Source organism: Stegostoma tigrinum, chromosome 6 (genome assembly GCF_030684315.1).
Source record: "Stegostoma tigrinum isolate sSteTig4 chromosome 6, sSteTig4.hap1, whole genome shotgun sequence".
Lineage (NCBI taxonomy): Eukaryota > Metazoa > Chordata > Chondrichthyes > Orectolobiformes > Stegostomatidae > Stegostoma > Stegostoma tigrinum.
Window position 1 is genome coordinate 77,619,398 of NC_081359.1, and position 13,113 is coordinate 77,632,510.

Consider the following 13,113-nt stretch of genomic DNA (forward strand, 5'->3'; position numbering starts at 1 on the left):
CGACCATTAATCCAACAAGCCTTAGATGACATGCCTTCCATTCTGCCTTTTTAAAAGTGCTGGCGTGTATCATCAATTTTCACATATAGTAGATCGTCAATCCACTAATTTCCCTTTTGTGTTATCACACAAGATTATTTTATACCCTTTCATAAAAATAGTAGATATTGGAAATTGAAAATGTTTTGGTAGTGGAAATATGTTTTGGAGAATGAAACCAAGTAAATGTTTCATGTTTGGTAAATGGTCGTTGACTTAAAATGTCGAACTTTGTTTCTCTCTCCAAAGATACTACAATGTGCTCAATATTCTCAGCACTTGCTATTTTTATTTCAAACTTACAACATTTGAAATATTTTGCTCTAATTTCTACCATATTACTTTTGTTGTTTACTGCCTTTTTTAATTGTTAAACTATTGTAATGCCTGTGATGTGTGTGCACTGTATTTTAGAAATTTGGTATTGTTCAAAGTATACAGATATTACCAAAAATATTGGAAAAGTCACTCTGATATCATATTTGATTGAATAGTCTCAGACAGTGCCAAAAACTAGAAACCATGATTGCATAGATGCAAGCTTGGGTTTCATAATTGTTAACTTGTGTTTGCTTTATTGCCTAAATGTGGATAATCCAACATGGCTCTTCTGTGACTATGGTTTCTTTCCTTCCTGTTCACAATATGAATTAGCTGCATTTAGCTTATTGCTTAAAATTTTTGCTTCAACTCTTAGGGAACACTGATCTGATAAAAGATATACAGCAATTCCAAATGAGTGGGAAATGATGTATGTTACACTAATGTGGTTGCTGGGAATTACCAAAATCCTTATATTAGTAAATGGAGAGGAAGCCATGTTGAAGCTAGAGCTTAATCAAAACTCCTGAACACTGAAGCAAAGTATGATATCAAAAATTGTAACCTCAATTTCCTGTTCACTATGTGATTAAATCTATTTTCTTAATCCATTTGCACTGTGTAACCTAGTTAGCTAAAGATCGACCCAGAAGTAAGGTAGGAATTTATGAAAAAGAAAGTCAATGCCTTGAAGAAGGACTAGGAGATGGTGGCACCCCACCAAGCCTATTACTCTTATTGTTCTCGCTGGTATTTGCATTTTGAAGGTACTTTCAAAGAAGTATGGATCCATTGTTGCTGTACATTTTGCGCTTACAGTCATAGAGCCGTCGAGGTGTACAGCAAGGAAGCAGACACCAGTTCAAATCGTCCATGCCAACCAGATATACGATATAAATCTAGTCCCAGTTGCCAGCATTTGCCCCATTTCCCGCTAAACCCTTCCTATTCATGTCCCTATCCAGATACCTTTTATATGTTGTAATTGTACGAGCCTCCATCACTTCCTCTGGCAGCTCATTCCATACACTCACCACCATCTGCGTGAAAAAGTTACCCCTTAAGCCCCTTTTAAATCAATCCGCAATCACCCTAGACCTGTGTTCTCTAGTTTTTGACACACCCACCACAGGAAAAAGACCTTGTCTATTTACCCTTTCCATGCCCCTCATGATTTTGTAAACCTCCTATAAGGTCACACCTCATCCTCTGACCCTTGAGGGAAAATAGCCCCAGCCTATCAGCTTCTCCCTATAACTTAAACTCTCCAAACCCTGGCAACATCTTTGTAAATCTTTCCTAAACCCTTTCAAGTTTCACAATATCCTTCCTATAGTAGGGTGACCAGAACTGCAAACAGTATTCCAGAAGTGGCTTAACCAATAAAGCAAGCATATCAAATGTCTTTTTCACTATCCCATCTACCTGTGACCATACTTTCAAGGAACAATGAACCTGCACTGCAAGGTCTCTTTGTTCAACAACACTCCCCAGGACCTAACCACTAAGTGTATAAGTCCTGCCCGAATTTGCCTTTCCAAAATGCAGCACCTTACAGTTATCTACATTAAACACCATCTGCCACTTTTCTCGGCCTTTTGGCCTATTGAATCAAGATCCCATTGTACTCTGAGGTAACCTTCATTGCTGTCTACTGCACCTCCAATTTTGGTGCCATCTGCAAACTTACTAGCCATCTCTTCTATGTTCCCATCTAAATCATTTATATAAATGACGAAATGCAGTGGACACAGCACCAATCCTTTTGGCACACCATTGGTCACAGGCCTCCAATCTGAAAAGCACCCCTCAACCACCACCCTCTGTCTTCTACCTTTGAGCCAGTTCTGTATCCTGATGATAATGGGAACTGCAGATCCTGGAGAATCCAAGATAATAAAATGTGAGGCTGGATGAACACAGCAGGCCCAGCAGCATCTCAGGAGCACAAAAGCTGACATTTCGGGCCTAGACCCTTCACAGCGAGGGGGATGGGGTGAGGGTTCTGGAATAAATGGGGAGAGAGGGGGAGGCGGACCGAAGATGGAGAGAAAAGAAGATAGGTGGGGAGGAGAGTATAGGTGGGGAGGTAGGGAGGGGATAGGTCAGTCCAGGGAAGACGGACAGGTCAAGGAGGTGGGATGAGGTTAGTAGGTAGATGGGGGTGCGGCTTTGGGTGGGAGGAAGGGATGGGTGAGAGGAAGAACAGGTTAGGGAGGCAGAGACAGGTTGGACTGGTTTTGGGATGCAGTGGGTGGAGGGGAAGAGCTGGGCTGGTTGTGTGTGCTCGTCCCCTCTCCACTCTGCACCGCTCGTCCCCTCCCCACACTGCACCGCTCGTCCCCTCCCCACACTGCACCGCTCGTCCCCTCCCCACACTGCACCACACAACCAGCCCAGCTCTTCCCCTCCACCCACTGCATCCCAAAACCAGTCCAACCTGTCTCTGCCTCCCTAACCTGTTTATATTTCTGACGATTCCAGATGGCATTCTGAAATGTTTTGTTTCCCAAGAACTCAGAGCATATCTTTGTATTCCTGTGAAAAGTTGATTCCCATCCAGAGCTCCAGTTTCACACTTTCCATGCCCAAACTGTTCCCCTAATTTCTCCAAACAGTGGTCCTCATGGAATAAATACTACTGATACAGAATATGTCTACTTTCTTCAATCTCATCCATCAAGACTTCCAGCGCAGCATACAAATTGCTTGCAACTCACCATATTCCTATTGTGCCATTTCTTCTTTTTTCCCAGATCAATTTCTGTTCCGTTCCACTCACAATGTAGCTCTTCCTGAAGAGGCCCAGGCTATTTTTAAGTGGTACAAGCTAGTCATGACATTGACCCCTTATGAATGAGCCCAATGAAGGGACACCATCATTACACTAACACCAGTCCGCCTCCCTCTCTCTCCCTATTCATTTCAGAATCCTCTCCCCATCCCCCTTCTCTGATGAAGGGTCTAGGCCCGAAACGTCAGCTTTTGTGCTCCTAAGATGCAGCTTGGCCTGCTGTGTCATCTTGGATTCTCCAGCATCTGCAGTTCCCATTATCTCTGATTACACTAACACTACACTGGTTAGGTGGAGTGGAGTTTATTTAATTAAACAGCCTGCATGATGCAGGTGGCTTCCAGGCAAAGAGTGGGTTAATAGCTAATACAGCGAATGCTAGAGAAACTCAGCAGGTCTGGCAACATCTGTGGAGAGAGAAACAGAGTTAACGTTTTGAATTTGGTGTGACTCGTCTTCTGAATTTGATCAGGGTATTATAGCATACTCTGAGCTATAATATTTTATTATATCCGTGTCTATTTTGAGGGGCAGTCCAATTTGACTCCCCTTAATCTGTCTATGGATACTTGTTTCATACCTATGAACAATGGTTGACAGGGAATAAAAGCAAAATAAAATCAAATAGCAGGCAGTGGCATAATGGTAATGTACTGGATGAATAACCTAGAGAGCCAAGCCAGTGCTTTGGGGATATGGGTTTGAATTCCACCTTGGCAGATGGCGAGATTTAAATTCAATTAATAAATCTGGAATTAAAGTCTAGTCTAAAGCTGACCATGAAATCATTGCCAATTGTTGAAAAAAGCATTTGGTTCACAAATAGAGAAGAAAATCTGCCATGGTCTGGCTAATGTGCTATGCCAGACCCACAGCAATGTAGTTGAGCCATAAATGCCCTCCCTCTGAACTGGTCTGAAGTGATTCAGGTCATGATGCCTGAATACTGACTGTCTTTTGTCCAAGATCATGTTGTATAGGAAGCTGTCCCTTGACAAACTAAACAGAGGGCTCCTCACAGCATGAAAGAAAAAAGAGGAGAAGGATAGATTCAGTCTCCTCTGGCAGAGACAAGACTTCACTCACATGCATGTGGGAGCATCTGCAGGTCACTGATGAAACCGACTAGCCACCAGCAGTATTGGAAACAATGAGTGCAACCTTCCTGAGATCTTTGCCCATGAAGAAATGCCAGTAAAGAAGTAGATTAGTGCAATGCACTAGTTGAATATAATTTTGGATGTTTAAAATAAGGCTTTAACATGATCTTTTGTTGTATAGTTTCTTTGCAGGATATTAACATGAGGAAAGCATTCAAAAGTTCTACAATACAAGACCAACAGGTTGTTTCAAAGAGTTCAACTCCAAACCCAGTGCTGGAAATGTATACACAAAGTGATAGACCACCTCCACTAGACATTCTTTCAGCATACAGGTACGAATTTTACTTTGTGAACTTGCCATATATTTTTGGCATGATGGGACTTCTGCTTCTGGACATCTGACTGCAGCTGATTCCTAGCCCCTGTAATTTTTACAAAAATAGCAAACTAATGTGGATGCTGGAAATCTGAGACTAACACAGCGAATGCTAGAGAAACTCAGCAGGTCTGGCAACATCTGTGGAGAGAGAAACAGAGTTAACGTTTTGAGTTTGGTGTGACTCTTCTGAATTTGATCATTTTGAGTTTGACATGGATCACCAGAAGCTTTCCATAACATTCCATTTGTTGGTAACTTCAGTGACTCTAATAGAAATGCAGTACGGTTTTAAACATTTAGAAGGTAAATTGGCAGGCGTGAACAGGAAAACATAAATTCATCCTTGATTGTCAAGCCCCAGTTAGACCAGGGAGAAGAACTTAAATTGAAAATCTCAGTAACGATTTCTACAAATGGTTAAATGGGTTGTAGGAGTAAAACTAAAATGTACATGCTGGAGATGCACAATGAGTCCAGTCATATTGCCTAGTAATGCTCATAATCTACAACATAAAAGAAGTAAAACGTTTGAAACTGAAAACAGGATAATCTATAATTTCTACAGTCTTTTAACTTTAGTGGATGGTTATGCATGAAATATTAGTCTCCCTTCAAGTTGCAATTGACTCTGCTGAGCATCTGTAGCATTTCTGTTTTGATTTTGCAGTGGTTATCTAAATCCCATTATGAATATCATAAGCAGTAGAAATTTGGTACAGTTTTATAAGTTTGATGTAAACAGCTGAATTCACAGGTTAGATATACATGAGGAATGCCGATCAAATCATTCTAATTCATACATATAGAAAGTATTAAATTTTGTAGGATCTGCCTTTTCTTAGAAGATTTCAAGGCTTTTTCTACTCTCCCTGATTTAACCTCCATATAACTTATCCCTTGTATTTTATTGACAAGAATTTGCCAAAAGACCAGAGTGTTTTAGAGTTTAAGAATGATTTCCTCTCATTTGAGCTGTGTGTTTTTAGCACCTGGTGACTGGTGGACAAGGGCACCCAGGTCTCAGTGCACCTGTACCTTTCCTAATGTATTGCCATTCAGATAATAATTGCCTTCCTGTATTTCTACCAAAGGTATTTGCCATGAATTTAGTATTTGTTGTTTACTATTTTTCAGTATTTGGACATATTAAGATCAATAAATCTCATTTGTCCTTAGTTCTCAGCTATTTCAACATAATATGATGGTTATGTCATTTTCCTCCAATGTGTAATAATTCACACTTGTTCATATATTTTATCTGTGACAGATTTTTCTCTCACATTTCATCTATCTCAATTTGTATGTTTCTGCTCAGTTCTTCAGATTCAACTATCCTACCCCTATGTGTGATATTACATGCAAATTTGACCTTATTGCAATAAGCTTCTGAATCTAAATTCTTTAATGTTAATTAAAATAAAGCACAAGTTCCTGCATGGATCTGTCAGAACTCTATTCAGCACATAGGCCCATCCAACGAGATCTCGGTGTTCTTGTACATCAGTCAATGAAAGCAAGCATGCAGGTACAGCAGGCAGTGAAGAAAGCTAATAGCATGCTGGCCTTCATAACAAGAGGAATTGAGTGTAGGAGCAAAGATGTCCTTCCGCAGCTGTACAGGCCCCTGGTGAGACCGCACCTGGAGTATTGTGTGCAGTTCTGGTCTCCAAATTTGAGGAAGGACATTCTTGCTATTGAGGGAGTGCAGCGTAGGTTCACGAGGTCAATTCCCGGAATGGCGGGACTATCATATATTGAAAGATTGGAGCGACTGGGCTTGTATAGACTTGAGTTTAGAAGGATGAGAGGGGATCTGATTGAGGCGTATAAGATTATTAAGGGATTGGACACTCTGGAGGCAGGAAGCATGTTTCCGCTAATGGGTGAGTCCAGAACCAGAGGACACAGTTTAAAAATAAGGGGAAGGCCATTTAGAACAGAGTGGAGGAAAAACTTCTTCACCCAGAGAGTGGTGGATATATGGAATGCTCTACCCCAGAAGGCAGTGGAGACTCTCTGGATACTTTCAAGAAACAGATGGATAGAGCTCTTAAAGATAGCGGAATCAAGGATTATGGGGATAAGGCAGAAACAGGATACTGATTGTGGATGATCAGCCAAGATCATAATGAATGGTGGTGCTGGTTCGAAGGGCTGAATGGCCTACTCCAGCACCTATTGTCTATTGTCTATCCCAGCATCATTTTGCCAACACATACCTGCTGTATTTTTTCCTAGTACTGCTTTTTTTTTCATCTGTTCAGAAATTTTATCTTGCACCTCCAAAGCTTAAAACATAATTAGCATTTTTGAAGTGCTGCGTTTTGGAAGCCTAGGTATACCATATTATAGACCATAAGATTTTTCATACCTACTCATAATGTCACTTCCTCAAAAAGCCTTGCTAGGGACTGTCTACATCCTATCAAGCGTACTGGCTGCTTTATTTTTTAAAAGAAAAATATTTCCTTTGTCCCTTAGACTACCCTTTTATTCTGGTACAAATTTAACATTAAAACTTTGGCCATGGATCCCTGAATTCAAACAATTGAACTATAAATGCAAAGAAATGCCAAACTCGCTTTTTTCAATATGTATGTTGTGCAGCACACTGAGATTTTCAGGCAACTGATTTACTTTTATATGTTTTGTAATTTAGTGGTTTGTTTCACATGCTTTCTCAAATGTAAATAAAAATAGATATTGAATTAATTCACCATAGAAATATCAAACTGAATTAATGTAAATCATTCTTGTTTTTGCAAATACAAAAAAAATCACTTTATGTTGTTGTAGTGAAGAGTGGAACAGAATCCCAATTCTGTGAATTGTCTACTGCCTGCATTAGTCAACATTAATGCATAAATAACCATCACAATGATGGTTTTAACCCTATTTGCTGTGAGCTCAGCTGTCAGCTTATTGAAAGTATTGCTAATGTAGAGATGAGCCTTGCTGCATTCAGCCTTCGGATATTAGCTAGATATTTCAAACATTTTTCAGGTATAAAACCCAGGAATAAACTTCTTCTTAACTAAATGCAAAATATTTTAATTGTTTCAATTCATATAATCTCAATATTATAGCCATTGACCAGAAATATTAACTCTACTGCTGACCACAGATTTTCTCTGATCTGTGTATTTCCAGCGTTTTCTGGTTTTATCTTAATACTGCGACAGTGTTCTTGTTATCAAAATTGCCAATTAAAGAGGAATTGAAGTCTAAGGTAAATACAATTAATTGGAAAAGCACATATTCTAATACAAGCGTAGATGGAGAATTCTCTGCTTTTCTTTGTTGTCACTACTGAAAATAACGTGCAGGATATTCAATACCAAGCTAACTGAAAAAGCTTTTGTCAACTGAAAAATCTGCAATACAGAATGGTAGCAAACTTTCAGTCATGATGGGAACTGCAGATGCTGGAGAATCCAATATAACAAAGTGTGGAGCTGGATGAACACAGCAGGCCAAGCAGCATCTCAGGAGCACAAAAGCTGACGTTTCGGGCCTGGACCTTTCATCAGAGAGGGGAATGGGGAGAGGGAACTGGAATAAATAGGGAGAGAGGGGGAGGCGGACCGAAGATAGAAAGAAAAGAAGATAGGTAGAGCGGAGAGTATAGGTGAGGAGGTAGGGAGGGGATAGGTCAGTCCAGAGAAGATGGACAGGTCAAGGAGGTGGGATGAGGTGGTAGGTAGGAAATGGAGGTGCGGCCTGAGGTGGGAGGAAGGGATGAGTGAGAGGAAGAACTGGTTAGGGAAGTGGAGACAGGCTGGGCTGGTTTTGGGATGCAGTGGGGGGAGGGGACGAGCTGGGCTGGTTTTGTGATGCAGTGGGGGGAGGGGAAGAACTGGACTGGTTTTGGGATGCAGTGGGGGAAGGGGAGATTTTGAAGCTTGTGAAGTCCGCATTGATACCATTGGGCTGCAGCGTTCCCAAGCGGAATATGAGTTGCTGTTCTTGTGGCACTGTAGGAGGCCCATGATGGATGTGTCGTCTGAGGAATAGGAGGGGGAGTTGAAATGGTTCGCAACTGGGAGGTGCAGTTGTTTGTTGCGAACCGAGCGGAGGTGTTCTGTGAAGCGGTCCCCAGGCCTCCGCTTGGTTTCCCCAATGTAGAAGAAACCACCAAACCATCATCTCCAACACCATCCATGACCTCATCACCTCAGGGGACCTCCCACCCACAGCCTCCAACCTCATTGTTCCCCAATCCCGCACGGCCTGTTTCTATCTCCTTCCCAAAATCCACAAACCTGCCTGTCCCGGTCGACCCATTATCTCAGCCTATTTTTGTCCCACCGAACTCATCTCCACCTATCTGGATTCCATTTTCTCCCCTTTGGTCCAGGAACTCCCTACCTACGTCCGTGACACCACCCACGCACTCCACCTCCTCCAGGACTTCCAATTCCCTGGCCCCCAACACCTCATTTTCACCATGGACATCCAGTCCCTATACACCTGTATTCCTCATGCAGATGGCCTCAAGGCCCTCCGCAGGCCCTACCAATCCCCCTCCACCGACACCCTCATCCGCCTAGCCGAACTTGTCCTCACCCTCAACAACTTCTCTTTCGATTCCTCCCTCTTCCTACAGACAAAGGGGGTGGCCATGGGTACCCACATGGGCCCAAGCTATGCCTGCCTCTTTGTAGGTTACGTGGAACAGTCCCTCTTCCGCACTTACACAGGCCCCAAACCCCACCTCTTCCTCCATTACATTGATGACTGTATCGGCGCCGCCTCTTGCTCCCCAGAGGAGCTCGAACAGTTCATCCAATTCACCAACACCTTCCACCCCAACCTCAAGTTCACCTGGGCCATCTCCAACACATCCCTCACCTTCCTGGACCTCTCAGTCTCCATCTCAGGTAACCAGCTAGAAACTGATGTCCATTTCAAGCCCACTAACTCCCACAGCTACCTAGAATACACCTCCTCCCACCCACCCTCCTGCAAAAATTCCATCCCCTATTCCCAATTCCTCCGCCTCCGCCGCATCTGCTCCCAGGATGAGGCATTCCAGTCCCGCACATCCCAGATGTCCACATTCTTCAAGGACCGCAACTATCCCCCCCGCAGTGGTCGAGAACGCCCTTGACCATGTCTCCCGCATTTCCCGCAACACATCCCTCACATCCCACCCCTGCCACAACCGCCCCCAGAGGATCCCCCTCATTCTCAGATACCACCCCACCAACCTCTGGATACAACGTATCATCCTCCGACACTTCTGCCATCTACAATCCGACCCCATCACCCAAGCCATTTTTCCATCCCCACCCTTGTCTGCCTTCCAGAGAGACCACTCTCTCCACGACTCCCTTGTCCGCTCCACACTGCCCTCCAACCCCACCACACCCGGCACCTTCCCCTGCAACCGCAGGAAGTGCTACACTTGCCCCCACACCTCCTCCCTCACCCCTATCCCAGGCCCCAAGATGACCTTCCATATCAAGCAGATTTTCACCTGCACATCTACCTGATGTGGCTTCCTCTACATTGGGGAAACCAAGCGGAGGCTTGGGGACTGCTTTACAGAACACCTCCGCTCGGTTCGCAACAAACAACTGCACCTCCCATTTGCGAACCATTTTAACTCCCCCTCCCATTCCTCAGACGACATGTCCATCATGGGCCTCCTGCAGTGCCACAATGATGCCACCCGAAGGTTACAAGAACAGCAACTCATATTCCGCTTGGGAACCCTGCAGCCCAATGGTATCAATGTGGACTTCCCAAGCTTCAAAATCTCCTCTTCCCCCACTGCATCACAAAACCAGCCCAGCCTGTCTCTGCTTCCCTAACCTGTTCTTCCTCTCACCCATCCCTTCTTCCCACCTCAGGCCGCACCTCCATTTCCTACCTACCACCTCATCCCGCCTCCTTGACCTGCCCATCTTCCCTGGACTGATCTATCCCCTCCCTACCTCCTCACCTATACTCTCCTCTCTACCTATCTTCTTTTCTCTCCATCTTCGGTCTGCCTTCTCCTCTCTCCCTATTTATTCCAGTTCCCTCTCCCCATCTCCCTCTCTGATGAAGGGTCCAGGCCCAAAACATTCGCTTTTGTGCTCCTGAGATGCTGCTTGGCCTGCTGTGTTCATCCGGCTCCACACTTTGTTATCTTGGTAGCAAACTTTCTTGACCCAGGCACAGTTCTAATATCAGTGAGGTCTACCAATGAATGGTGAATACTGCCTACAACTCACTGTTCTCATTGTTAGGTTTCAAGTGGTATCTCCATCTCATGAGAAGCAATCCACTAAGCTGGATCACCCACCCACTTCTAAAGTCCATTTGGTTTTCTTTCCATTGATTTCAATGGTATCGAAGTTAAGGGATAAGATCAGGAAAAGAAGCCAGTTGGTGTAGTTCTACCAATGAGCTAACATTGCAGTTCAAATGGCTTCTTTCTGCCTGCCTAACTTTATGGACCAAAATTTAACTGATTCGATAATGGGTGTTCAATCCATCTTTCAACATTACATCACAGGCAGTGAAACTTTTTTCCATATTGTAGTTCAACTAAATCATAACAACCATGTTAGAAGCAGAAGTCTTGTAAAAGATACCAGATTGCTAAAAGTTATAATAGTTATTAAATTATATCCCAACTTCATAGGGAATAAAGGCCTGCAAGTGTGACTCAATGAATTGGATTTTATGTTCAATTATATTTTGTATGTTTATGGATGGATATATAGCAAATCTGCAATTAATACAATAATGACTGCAGAAATGAGGCCAAAATTATTACCAGGTTATTTAAAGCACTTCAATTAGCAAGCCTGCCATGGCCTTTATTTCCATGTTACCTTTAACTACAGGATCTGACAGTTGATTGATGGGGCTTTTACTTCCAAATTTTCTTTGTAATTGAGTTTCCATGTTAAAAAAAAAGCAGTTATTAATTTGTAAAATGAATTAGAATTTTTAGAAAAAAATCTCAGTTAAAGTTGGCAGTTCAGTTTGAAACTTTTAATTAGTGTATATCACTAACTGTGGTCATTCTTTTTACGCATTCGGTATTTTTAGGATCTGCATTTTGGTTAAACACTATAGAATTAGGCGTCAGTTCAGGTGAAATAGCTTTTTGTTCTGTGCTAAACTTTTATTAGTTCTGCTGACTATCAGATCACCAAATCATTTGAGACAGTAGTAATGTGTTTTTTTTAAAGGGACTCTACATTAATGGAAAAGTTAAACCAAATTAGATTTGGTTTCTTCATAAACACATAGTTAATTGGGCGAAGTTTTATCTAAGAAGTATCATTTCATCACTGTAATTTTACGTATTTGAGACAAAATTATCTCTTCTGCCCCTAAAACCAATAAAAATTAGCTCTGAATTTTCATGAACACTTGGTTGTTTCAAACACAATTTTGAACACATTTTCAAGAATCTGAAAAAATATTGAGAAGTGAAGATGTCGCTCATTACGAAATATTGAGTAGGGTATGTATGTATATTTATTGTCAATAATACAAATGAATAGCATTTTAAATCCATTAATGCTCCAAATGAAATACTGAATTGAATGTTGTACAGTCTTCAATGCTCATTGAAGCTTGGGCCAGTCAAGTTGGAGGGAGGTAATTTTTTGGCCCTGTTTCTTGGTTTTATTTGTCTGTAAATAATTGACTGGATACTAAATGTTAGCATGTATTTGGCTTGTTGGTGGTGAGCATATTAATCAACCTCAAAATTATGCTGCCCATGTCTCAAAGCTGTTCAGGTGGGCAGGATTGGGATTCCCATTTTGTTTTTAAAAAATTAAAATGGAAATTAAAACACAGTCTTGGAATTCATCCTCCACAGTTTTTGGCCTGATTAGATTTACCCATTCCATATATAAGTTGAAGTCATCCATCCTTACTGTATTATCCATGTTGGTTGCAGCTCTGATTACCCGATTTATGCAATGCTCAACATTACTGGTACAATTTTGTAGACAGCTCCCACCAATGTTTGCTGCCTTTGGTTCATAATTCTGCCCAAGATCTGGTGATCCAAAATCCTGTCCCATTCATCAACTGATCTCATTATTTATTAATCATGCTATTCCACCTCTTATTCCCCTACACCTACGCAGGACATAGGTCAAGATCCTGGAATGTGTTTCATGTTGGGAAATAGGGTGATTTGACTTTTTTAACAAATATTGTTGGTTGATTTATTTAGAATATTGATTATTTTACAATTTTGTGGATTGTCTCAGCTGCTGTTGTGGAATTCATTATAATTGTTAAAATATGAGCAGAGCTTTCAGAGCAGATTATTGTATGTAGATTGGCTTGAAGTTTCCATGAGATAGTATTTCTTGAAATGTATTTTTTCAGCTTTGTAGTTACAGCATCAAGCATGCAGGGAAAGCCACAAGGGAGAGGTCATAACTGTAATAACATTAAGTTGACATGGAATTGTACAGATGTGTGAACGACTGAATGCCGTGTTCACTTGCGAG

At 42.0% G+C, this 13,113-nt stretch overlaps 1 protein-coding gene across 7 annotated transcripts in view; it reads left to right on the top strand.

Moving 5' to 3' along the window:
• LOC125453166 (actin-binding protein WASF3-like) overlaps positions 1-13,113 on the top strand; it is a 116,561-nt gene that overhangs the window by 74,624 nt on the left and 28,824 nt on the right. For all 7 annotated transcript variants that reach the window (XM_059646683.1, XM_048532362.1, XM_048532363.2 and 4 more), the window contains one exon: positions 4,436-4,589. In XM_059646683.1, coding sequence (XP_059502666.1) covers positions 4,436-4,589 — 154 coding nt within the window. The remainder of the gene's footprint in view (positions 1-4,435; positions 4,590-13,113) is intronic.